The 12500-nt window shown below is 36.2% G+C and overlaps 2 protein-coding genes across 2 annotated transcripts in view; one reads left to right on the forward strand and one right to left on the reverse strand.

Annotated features, from left to right (window-relative positions):
- Positions 1–8032, reverse strand: part of LOC138024877 (cyclin-G-associated kinase-like) — a 38747-nt gene extending 30715 nt beyond the window's left edge. Inside the window, exons 1-8 of the mRNA XM_068872067.1 lie at positions 7743–8032; positions 7509–7570; positions 5955–6014; positions 4634–4748; positions 3546–3688; positions 2660–2785; positions 1427–1516; positions 959–1094 (exon numbers count right to left, since the gene is read on the reverse strand). Coding sequence (XP_068728168.1) covers positions 959–1094; positions 1427–1516; positions 2660–2785; positions 3546–3688; positions 4634–4748; positions 5955–6014; positions 7509–7570; positions 7743–7872 — 862 coding nt within the window. The 5' untranslated portion in view covers positions 7873–8032. The remainder of the gene's footprint in view (positions 1–958; positions 1095–1426; positions 1517–2659; positions 2786–3545; positions 3689–4633; positions 4749–5954; positions 6015–7508; positions 7571–7742) is intronic.
- A 93-nt stretch (positions 8033–8125) lies between these two features.
- LOC138023684 (uncharacterized) overlaps positions 8126–12500 on the forward strand; it is a 52812-nt gene continuing 48437 nt past the window's right edge. Inside the window, exons 1-5 of the mRNA XM_068870725.1 lie at positions 8126–8266; positions 8360–8495; positions 9901–10378; positions 11145–11233; positions 11896–11962. Coding sequence (XP_068726826.1) covers positions 8126–8266; positions 8360–8495; positions 9901–10378; positions 11145–11233; positions 11896–11962 — 911 coding nt within the window. The remainder of the gene's footprint in view (positions 8267–8359; positions 8496–9900; positions 10379–11144; positions 11234–11895; positions 11963–12500) is intronic.

A 12500-nucleotide genomic window follows, 5' to 3' on the forward strand; every position in this document is an offset into this window, starting at 1 on the left:
ATAACCGCAATCAAACTCAAAGCCAAGGTCTTATAACTTGGAAGATCATGATGTTGAATGCTCTACATTAAAATTTTGCTGATAGCTCACTCACAGACAATCATGACATTTTAAGCTGCACGCCTTCTGGAGAAGAGTTGACGTACATGTACAAGTTCTGTTCTTCTATTCAACCCCAAGTACAGTGTACCACACATGTAGCAGGAAATTTTTGCTACAATTAAAACTTTAATCAAACTGGAACTGAATGAAACAGAATGATCTTTCTCAAAGACAGGGGAATAAAACAAAATGAAAGGGAATGAAATAAAACAGAAAAAAGTGAATTCAATTCATAGGCTACATGATTTCAGTCCCAGCAAAAAGCAGGGCATGTGTCACCTAACTTAGTTCAATGGCCTAACTCTAACAAGTGTCCTATAGCCTACAGTGATAGAGCATCTGAACCTTCCAAGAGTCTTTTCCTGAGCGATCTAATTTTTTCAGAGTACTGTAAGTACATATATGTGAGAGCCATCATAAACAATAATTATTATATAATTACCAACCCATTGGGGGTGGGGGAGGGGGGGTTACTACAACCTTAATACATTACATGTAATTTTGTATTAAAGGGAGGACTGACATTATTACCTCCAGGTGATCTGGTGACGTAATTTGGAGGACTCAGAAGAAACATTTTAACGCCGTATCCCACAACCGCGCGCAGCCTTAGGTGTTGTTTCCAAACTCCCTGCAGTACCTTCCATCGCCAAAACTCAACAGATTATTCCGTGTCTACAACATTTCCTGTTACTGAATGAACATTCAAGTAGATCCGACGAGATCTAACCTCGCCTCTGCCATGCTGAATTAAAAAATAAGGCCGCGCGTGGTTGTGGGATACGGCGTTAAAATTTTTCTCCCCAGTCCTCCGAATTACGTCACCAGATCACCTGGCTGCACTTTATACACTTACTAATCAAATCATGGAAAATTGTGTATTTGGTGTCATTTTCTGGGATGGTGTACTTGGCATTGAGTATTCTGAGCTTGGCAGAATCTTCAAATGGATGCTCCATAAAACAAAGGAAAAACAGAACGCAACCAAGGGCCTGAAAGAATTAAAAAACAGACAATGAAGTCAGTAATGCCAGATGTACCCAAAACAATGCTATCTAAAGATCCAACTGGTTTAAGTGATTGGCATCTCGTGTTGGCTGATGTTGTACTTAATGTACAAGTTCATGGGGCTTAATGTCACAGTATTTAGTTCTCTCTGTTTACTAAAAGCTAACTTTAAAGAGATCAGTGAAAACTCAAAAAATGATGACCGCAGCTTGTTTGCAGTTACATGTAGACTATTAATTTGACCATTCACTGAGCTAGATGACAAAAAATTTAGGCTACTTTTGTACCAAATTATGGTAGTAATCAAATAACTGACCCAGATATCAGCTTTCTCAGTCACGGGCATGTTGCTGTACAAATCAACCATCTCTGGTGCACGATACATGGGGGTTGTGTTGCGCTGGATCTGGAAATAAATCCACAACAAACCATTACAGCTGTATTAACCCATTAACTCAGGATTGAACTGCCCTACGTCTAACTCTTACATGTAGGAGTCAATGGGTTACATGGGACATACACTGTAGGTTTTGAGTGTCCAGAGGCACTTGTAGAGGTGGTTAACTCATTGATTCCTTAACTGTCCCTCACTGACGAGTAAAATCATCTAGCATTAGAGAGAGTAAAATCTATTAAGTTTCACTCACTTTCATCACTCGTCATTTTTCGTTTAACTACATGTAGTTTTAATAAGGACATTTGGCTGGCTTTTGTGCTGTTTACATCGTTAGCATGCATGTGCCCTGAAGGACAGATGATGCTTTTTTTAAAACACTCTTACCAAATAAAATTGAAGCAAAATTAATAGCACATTCTTGTAGTGGAATTATAATAAATCTCTTATTCAATGGTTTAACATTATAATACTCGCAGACATTTTGCTCATTGCTCATATTTTTCCCCACCCCTGCAGGGCTCACAAAAATACTCCGCAACTCGCAAAATATCCGTGCATATTATAATTATTATGTTAAACCATCGAATAGGATGTATGAATCCATGACTTCCCAGGACCACTTAGAGTCAATGAAAGGAAAAAAATTATTGCAATGTGTTCATCTAACGTAAATCCATTTTGGCTGGATTGGTAACAATCTGGAAACATCACTGCTGTATTCTTCGGAAAATCAGGTCACAAATACGACCATGAAGCATGCCCTCAACCTCTGCAATCTCATCACGGTTGTGTTTAAGTTGACCTCAAACTCAGGAAGAGGGTATTTTCCAGCCTACTCTGGTTTTTCCTAATCTACAATTTATGGTACATAATAATAATAATAATAATAATAATAATAATAATAATAATAATAATAATAATAAACATAGATTTTTAACATGGGAAGAAAACCAGAGTATGCTGGAAAATATAATCCCTAGTGGTACTGTCAAAAATTAGTGGTGCCTGGCTTTGTTGTACTGCCTTAATTTCATCACAATTGGACACAAAATAAAAATTGAACTGCTTTGAAAAATTCTACCAAACAGGAAAACAATTGACCTGTAGATGTACAATATACAAGATCAGCTTAAAGAGAGGAGAATAGTTTACCTCATCTTCAGCAAGACTCCGCTGAAGAGCTGTCCAAGTGTCATCTGGGATAACTGGTGTTATGGTTGAGCTCCCAAAGTCGCACAGCTTAATTTGACCCTTGCTGCCAATGAGAAGATTTTCAACCTGAAGGGAGAATTACACTTAATCTCAGTTGATGAAACCTTACTTACTGTACTAGCACAAGTCATAACTTGTATAAGTATACACGTACATATAGCTACACAGGTTATTACTGAAAATTCTTATTGTGAGATAATCACCCATTAAGCCATTTTGTCGAGGTGATAGACGAAGAAATTTAAATTGTTTTAAAGAAAGAGCATGTTTTTCAAATGGTCCACCTAATGTAATTATACTATTTAAAACATTACTATTCACTTCAGGCTTGGTAAATATCGGTGAATAATAATTAGCAATTATTAACCGAAGTGGAAGTGGCTAGTGGCGGATGTTTACCGAGCCACAACTAGCCACTGACTCTGAGGTGAATACAGTAGTTGTTTTACACTGTAGTATTACTAAAACAGTAAGATACCGGTAATATAGCACAAAGAGATGATTTTAATTCATTTATTTCTGCAAATAACATTTCAACATTTTCAGGCACAAATTCTGCAGGAATTGCTCGGAGGTAAATAGCAATGGATATCCGGAGTTTGAGTAGTCAATCAGTGTGCAAGTTCAATGCTAAATATATCCACTTTTTTGGTATACACTGTACAGTATATACCAAAACAGTGGATAGTGTTGAACCCACCCGCTGATTGGCTACTCAAACTTTGGATAGCCATTGCTATTCCCCTCTGACCAATTTGCACCAATTTGCGCCCGAAAATGTTGTAATACTAATTATTATCACCATCGTTAAGTAATCACTCCATACCTTTAAATCCCTGTGTATAACTGGTGGTGTCTGTTTGTGCATATGAGCAACACCACGGCACATTTGATAAAACATCTTCAGTACCTTGTCAGGTGGATAAGGCTGGCCGTACCTTTCTTGTAAAAGCTTGACCAACTCACCACCTATGATACCAACATAATTTAACAACAACTCTTTGCTTAAGTCTTGAATGATTTTCAAAGTAGTTACAACTTTTGAGAGTGACAACAAAATAGTTAGTAACCATGTTGAATGAGAGTTGCCCTTGGTAGTGTGTACATCTACAGTACAGCTGTATGTAACCAGAAATCACACATTGTACATCGTTACAGTAACTGTACTAATATAACTGTAAAGGTGATGGATTCATGAAAAACCTTAAAGTTTAATGCTCAACAGCATCAGGAACAACATGTACAAGGTTCTTCATCAGTCCATCACATTCACAGTAGCGTAAGGCCTCCTTTTATTTCTGTGCAAGTTGCATTTGCTAATTACATGTACATATGTGTCGACTAAGCTGACAAAGTAGTTTTAACTTTTAAACTTGTAAATGTGGGTAAAATCCTGAGAGGTGACCATCCTAATGAAATATACTGTTGAAAAATAACTTGCCATGATCAGAAACAGCTTTTTAATGTTGCACAGGGTTGTTGTAAGTAACATTTGAGTCTGGTTGTGAAATCTTAAAATAAAATGCTACTGAGCAGTACTTTGAATTCCAATAAAGAAGCTATCTAGTATTACTATACAAAGACATTCTAACTTTGGAGTCTGTTTGTAAATCCTTAAGTATGACCATTCATTTGAAAGCTACTAAACAGCCCTTTCCTGTGGTGCAGTTTATTATATCATGCAAGATGATAAAATTAATAATTTTTGTCACAAAATCCCAGTGTCTTAATCTTTAAGAATTAGCACAACATAAAAGCACTGCTTGGTTTCAAAAGCAGCAAGGGTTATGGAATCTTTTCAATAAAATTATCAGGAACCCTACGGAATCCTGAACCACCCTTCACTGATGAATTATGTGAATGTCTGGTGCTGGATTACTGCATGTATAGAGGTAGTTTTTAGGCACGCCTTACCGCCACAAAGCTCTGTCAAGATTAGGTATTCAGACAATCCATGTTCAGTTTCCTTCTCATTCAGAGATGCTGCGGAATGAAACTGTACAATATTTGGGTGTCCACGGAGGCGTTTCTATGTGACATTAAGGAAGACAATAACAAAACTATTTCTCATCAATGGAGGCAATGTGGTACCTGAGTGGTTGGGGCACCGGAATTTGTTTTAGAAAGTAGTTGATCAATGGATTGAAAGCACAATTAAACCACTGGATGAATTTTCTATCTGGCTAAATTAACTAAATACCGGTAATCAGTTTTTGAAAGTACATGTATATTGTGTCTGCTGGTAGTAAATTAACATCAAGTGTGGAGCTATCCATCTTTCCCACAACTAAGGCCAGACTAACTCAGTTTGTTTTTAGTACACGTAAATCCAGCTTCGCTAATACAGACAATGTAAATCATTGTTTCTGGCCTTTTAAGGCAAAGTTCAAAGTCACTTATGACAATCAGTTTTTATTGAGAAGCAAAACTTGTCACTACAAAGAAACTTGTACTTGGACTTGCCTCAACCCTTTCCTGTTTAGGAGTGACACATTCTATTCTGGCTAACGCCAGACAATTTTAATCGTCAATGGAGGAACCTTCGGGCAGGAAAGTGTTAAACCCATTCTGAAGTTTAACTCCAAAAAGGTCCATTGCCACATGATTGCCCCCTTCCTTCATTCTTACATTAAGAGGATATCATAATTATTATAATAATTCAACAAAGTCGCAAAGTCATAAAGCGGAGAAGCAAGTGCTCTACTGTACAAATGAACCAAAAGAAACTACTAACTTTAAAAGGATTAACAAAGTTAATTCCACCAAATCTTAAAGAACTATAATTCAACACCCCAAAGGAGAGGAATACTACAAATTCAAATGACATGATAAAGTTTAGGATTACAATTATTAGAGAGAGACTGTTTATAAATGACATGAGAGCGGTTCAGATACAGAATTGCACTTTATAGCAAATGGCAAAACTCCTTTACTGCTTGCTATAAAACCATGAAAATCACTGTGTATCTTTTACCACTGACCTCTAAGAGTAAAATCGTCTGGTGTTTAATAGACAGAGTAAAATCTGGAGGAGTCAGTGGGTTATTATCATAATACCACTGTACTCATTGATACTTGACAGCCATGAATAACAAGCAAGCAAGAAATAAGCCTTTTGCCTGGCGCTGGTCCTTTGCTTTGAGTGCAAAACATTTTTCTCTCTACTTACTGACGTTTCCTAAATCTGAACAAAGGGCATTAACAGATTTGCATAAAATTGTGTAATCAAGGATACAAGAATGGTTATTTCATTCAAAATAGCTTTATTAGCTGCATCGTCACCTCCCATCAGCCGCTGCAAAACAAAATTAAAGCAATTTACTTAAGGAATAAGGACAGGCCAGTTAAGTACAAGTTTTGAAATTATATTATGATATTCTATGCTGACTGTCCTTGTTAACCCATTGACTCAGGAACACCCACCATTGACAAGTATTAAAAATTGTCTGGCGAAAGACAGAATAAGTCTTTAACTCGCAAGTATGCTGCCCCAAAGTCACGAACAGAGAGGCACAACAGTAGCTTTACACCGCGAGGTATAAGACTTCTTAATACATGTATGTGAATAGTGACGTTTTTATTATAATTATAATGAGTCCTTATATGTTTTTCGATTTTACTCCACTCTTAACCATTCGTATATATTACCAAGTTTGGCAATAAAGATTATTATTATAATTATTATTATTATTATTATTATTATTATTATTATTATTATTATTATCATTATCATTAACGTTGAATTAGCATAATAACAAAGGATCACAAGTTCTTCGATTCGCGCAAAGGTATTCACTTGAAGAACTTGTGATCCTTTGTTATTATGCTAATTCGTAGAGACTATAGAAATCATTACTTCGCATTACTTACTCACTCACTCTGCCTTGAGAATGGTGTCGTGATGACGCCGAGACATCGGCTCAAGTTTCAACATTAATATTTGCTTGCTTATGTTCTAAGAAATCATTTATTATTATTATTATTATTTTATTATTATTATTATTATTTAATAAAAGCTATCATCACAGGGGTCAACAGGTTGATCTACAAGGCAAAAAAGTACATTTTTGCCCCGTCATTTTAGGCAGGGCACTTGTCTCCTTTAAGCACTACAAGCTCCTAGAAGTCTCCTATGGAGCACATTTGAATTACTTGCAGGTCACAGGTTCAACCCACATTAGAAGACACCTTTTACTTTACTAGTTATGATTGTACCTCTGGCAGATTTTCATTTAATAACCAGACTGGAACAGTCGCCATTTATATCTCCTATATACAAGGCTGCTGCCTAACTGTTCCCCGTCACCGGCACCTTATTTGCGAGCGCAGGCGACCACATTTCTGAACAAGTAGCTCGAGAGGGCGCCTTACTTGATCCAGCCTCACTTTCTTGTAAATTATTTTGATCCCAGCTGGAATAAATCAATTCTGGGCTCTTCAAAAAATGACTCGGGCTACTAACTTTTAATCATGGAAACCCGGAAAATTCTCTTAGGCAGCAGCATGTACATTGTATTTTACACGAATATGCACGCATGCTGCTTCTTTTTTTTTAATTCACACACATTTTGTCAGTATCATTACATCGATTTCTATAACAATTTAATCCAACAACAACTACAGTTGAAAACTTCCTTCTTTGTAATCTTAGAACTCTCCGAATGATTAATCAGATTGAAACGTTATTGCGCAAAAATTTGATGACAGACAGAAATTAAAATATCATTATTAGCGATTTAAATTGCGCGATCAATAACTTTAGATAAAGATTTTAACGTACGACTACTACCTTTAAAGCATATTCTTTTCCTGTTGACGTATCCTGAGCAACAAAGACAAATCCATAACCTCCTGAAAAACGATCAAAAGTGATTTGTGTATTGTTTTCAAGTTCGTAACATTTAATTTTGTTTAAGTTACCGGTGAATCGATTAAGATCAAAGCGATTTTAACAACCTGACTCGAAATTCGCTCAAGAATACATTAAGATTTGGGCATCGTTAGACATAACTGAAGATCTTACCTTCAGCTATAACTCTCCGAACTCTTAGCTGTACGGGACCGAGTTCGACGTACTGTCCGACAAAGTCACTACCACCGGTCTTCCCCGTTTGGCTGATGTAGTTTAACGCCGAGCGAAATAACTCAGCCATTTTTCAAGTTTGTTCAATTTCAAGACCACAAACAATTACAGGAAGGGTTGCCTATTTCGGAAATTTTGAGTTCAACCCGCATTTTTAAAAAGGTGAGTCGCAGTTGAGTCCCGAAGCAATATCACATAACCACGGAAACTGGCCACAAGCCGCCATTTTGTCCGAGGTAAAAGACGATCCCGTTACGCATGCGCTAAATAATTGACAGTCGACTGCGATTTACTGTGTCAGCTGATAACTTGTTCAAATCAATATGGCGGTCAATTCGATTTCTTGGGAAATACCTTCGAAGTTTCGCTTCTATTCTTCGAAATCAAAGAGGAGGGTTCAAGTTCGGCCGTACTTGATAGAGTTCAAAAGGTTATTCGAATCAAGTCTCACTGCTGTCAAAGGGGTAAAACCTTCCAGATGTGATTGTTGAAGGAAAGGAAATTTGGTTGCTAAGACATCCATTTGTTGTTTACAAGTCGTTGATGTTACTTTACAGGTCTCTAATCAAGAATTGCTTCATGCTGTAGTGGCTTTGTACGACAGCTGTCTCCCTGAAATCACACCGGAAGTTCTGTACCCTACCGTTTGTGGAAAATGGGCCAAAACGCTAGTTTTACTGAGGGATTTCGAAGGCAAGCCTAATTAATTTATCAAATTTTCGGTTTAGTATTAGTGGTCATGGCGTCAACCACTTTTAATCCAACTTGCCTACCTTTGATCCTCTGCGGAATGATTTGTGGATTGGTTGGTCAGTCATGATTTGAGACAGGAACTCACGGTAGACTATCATATATGATTCTCTCATCCTAACCTCTGACCCATATTATTATTTTAATTGAATTACCCATCTTTGTATTCTCTCATTTGTGCTGGTAGCGTGGAATGAAAGCTTGTGCTGGAAATCTTTCCAGATACAAATTAAGGGGTTATGTCATGAACTTTATGCGCCGATCAACTCGAAACTTCAACATCCTCCCCCCCCCCCCTTTTCGCCCAGGAATTTGAACTATTGAAGATTGGATCGTTCAAATTCCTGCCCCCTCAGGCCAAACTGGTGTTCAAATTTTCCTACCCTATCGCCGGATTTGTCTGTCAGACCCTAATAAAGAACAATCATCATCGCCTCCTCCTGTCTTTTATAAAGACCTTTTGAAGGTCTTTTTTGTAAGCCAATTGCTCACAAATGCTACCTCTCTTCCTTTAAACTCTTCCATCTCGTCCAAACACGTGTTTTATAGCTGTTAACAACCAATTGAAAACTGAAGGAAGGTTTGATTAAAACAGAATACAAAAGCAGGCAGGAATGGGTCATTAATAACAGTCAAGATTAAAATGGATTTCAAATTGGGACTTTTTGAAAACTGTGTAGCAGAACAGTTTTTCAAAGTATATCCCTGTTATTTGCAACTTAAATTATGTATGCTTGACATACATTTTTTGTGATTTGTGTTGTTATGATGTAATTTCTGGGTTAACGTTAAGTGGCATAGTAATTGGTGAAACTACGCAAAATGAACTGCACAGCTGTGACAGAAATTCTTTAATTACTTCCCCTACAAAAGCCTCCAGTTCATAAGTTCACTTTTATGAGACCAACCTGAGTTACATCAAGACAAATATCGAGTCGTCATACACCATTCTCAATTAATTTTACTTAAAAAGTTGACACTTGTTGCACATTAGTCATTTTGAAGACTGACTTTCAGTCTTTTCCTAAGTTGAGAATGCTATTAAACAGAAACATTTGTATTATCTGTTCTATCTGTTAAGGGTCACTGGTTTTTCAGTGATTACTGTTGTGTGTTACCCTCTATAATTTATAAATAAAGTTTATTATTATTATTGTTGTTATTTTTATTATTATTATTATTATTATTATTATTATTATTATTATTATTATTATTATTGCATTTACTTGTTTATGCCTTAGAAAATCTTTTTCGTAATTATTTTTATCACATTTAGACAAATAGTAATGTATGAGGCATTCCTCTAATGTATAATGTCTTTTTTTTTTAATAAATTGTGAATACGTAGATGTCTTACTGGAGTTGAAAGGTTTAAGTCCAGAGGGGAATGTCCTGAGTGAAACAGATCAAAGTTTGATTCAAGTACCTGATGATGTTTCTAAAGAACAATCACAAGAAATGTGGTCAGCAAGTGCACTTACAAACAAACAAGAAAATTTAACTGATAAAAAAGAAGCAAAACACCTAAAGAAGCAAGTGTCGTGGGATGATGTTGCAAAGAAAGCAGAGGACACTTTTGACCCTGTGGATAGAAATTTAGAGGAAGACAAGTTCTCACACGAGTCAACAGAAGTTTCTGAAAACTGCTCCTTTGAGGTTTTCAGTTGTAAATGTGACAGCGGGGTTGTTCTCACTGAAACAACAGAGGAAGACAATAATGTTAAAACAAGGGATGTCAATAACCTTGGTGAAAAAGAAAAGGATATTGAACCAAGAAAATTTGATGGTGTATTCAGTGATACTGAGAGTGATGAATCGGCTGAAAGGTACAGTGTAGGGTCTATCAAATTTGACTTAAAATTTCATAACATATCAAGAATATGAAAAAAAGTGTCATATTGATAGTTCTGTTGTGGACGAACTAAAAAAATACCTCTAGACCTCTAACTGTTGGGCAGGCATATTCCAAAATTATAAAACTACAAATATGAAATTTTAGCTTGATTTTACAAGGCATGGAGCCCTTGAAAAGTCCTTGAATTTTTGTTCCAAAATATTAACTAATTAAGCAATAGACCACAAGTTTCTATGGTTTATAGGCTGATAAACCACGCAGGATGTTGTTCTTCCAACATCCCAAGTGGTTTATCATGCCTATAAACCATAGAAGCTTGTAGTCTATTGCTTTTACATAATAATTCAGAAGAAGCACGATTTTTCAGTGAGTTTACTGGCACAATAAAACATAGCTGATTGACCAATCAGAGCACGCACATTGATTTGGTTATTATATAATTAAAAGTAAAAACTGTGTTCACTTGAGAGACTTCCCCAATGCTTGTGTTATGAAAGACTGACAAATTATACAGCCGCCCTCAAATGTTCACTGCTTCCCGTTGGAGCGGTGGTGAGCATTGAGGGGAGGCTGTATTCTTTGGCTAGTTTTGTGATAGTCTTAAATATGTGGCTCTTATTGTCTGCATTTCAAGTATTTTTTAGATCAGAGACTACTATCAAATGCTCACCTTAAGTAGCAAATTTACTGATATCATACTAACAATTTCATGTCATCGTGATTTGATGGACATTTAGTGAAGATGAGGAGGAAGATTTTTCCAAAGGAGCTGAAGAGTTTATTGAAGCAGCCAAGTGGAGAAGAACAGAAAGACAAAGTGATAAAGGTAGCGTAATGCAGTGTGAATGGAAGCAATGCAAAATGTGACCGGCCTCCTTCACTTGTTCCTCTGCAGCATTTGTTGTCCTGCTGAGTCATTTTATCCCTTGTCGGATCTCTGCAGAGCTTGCATCAAGTCCACTTACGTCGGGATTGAAGGAAAATAAGATGAACATACTTTAAGGAAGGCAAGGAAGAGTTTCTCTCCAACTCTTTATGTTACAGAATCATAGGCCTGTGGGGCTAGAGAAACTGTTTATGTTTTTGATTCATTTTGACATTTCTGTCATAAGAACATTAATGAGATGGAGAATAGTTCATGTTTCAGTTCAAGATAAGCTTTCTTGTGATCAAGAATGTTGCCACAGAAGACAAGCATCAGCGAATCTCTCAGTATTATTATTATTATTATTATTATTATTATTATTATTGTTATTATTATTATTATTGTTGTTAGGACATTTGAACATTGGTCTTCTGTGTCAATAGTATTCATGATTTCAAGATTGCTAATATCTCAAACTGAGATACAAACAATTCTTTGTCCTCTTGGTGTTCAAGATTATAAAGGAATTGCCAATCAAAACTGTAAAAAGAATTTCACCACTTTATTGGAAGTGAAAACCTCGAAACGTTATTGGCATTTATTTGCAAGCCCTATTTTCATAGTTTCAGAATCTTCTGTTGGTGTAGAGTCCATAATCGTTGGAGCTGCGACATATGAACGGTCATACAGGTAAACTTTAAAGTTTCATTTGATTTGTTATGCTTACTGAATATCTACATTGAAAACCCTCGTAAGATCTCAAAAGAAGCTTCATGGACCTTTGAAGATTTTAAAAAACTGCCAATAATAGTAGTAGTTATGTGTAGTAGTAATAGTAGTAGTAGTAGTAGTAGTAGTAGTAGTAGTAGTAGTAGTAGTAGTAGTAGTAATAATAATAATAATAATAATAATACCAGTAATGATAATAATAAACTTTATTTAAGTGTCAAGTTTATTTAGCTCTGAGGCACTAATAGTCCATTTTACAGTTGTGTGTTTAGTTACCTGGCCTATGAATGAAAGTGAGGCTGGAGTTGGCCTTGTTTTGATAGAAACCTCACTGTTTTTTTTATGTGTTACTGAATTCTTACTAATTAGCATGACAAACAACATCATTAACATAACAAAAGGAGGGAGGTCTGTATCATAACAAGGTCAACACCAGCCTCACTTTCATTTAAAGGCCAGGTAACTAAGCACACAACTGTAAAGAGGTCTATAGACCAAT

The sequence above is a fragment of the Montipora capricornis genome, chromosome 11 (assembly GCF_036669925.1).
Source record: "Montipora capricornis isolate CH-2021 chromosome 11, ASM3666992v2, whole genome shotgun sequence".
Taxonomy (NCBI): Eukaryota; Metazoa; Cnidaria; class Anthozoa; order Scleractinia; family Acroporidae; genus Montipora; species Montipora capricornis.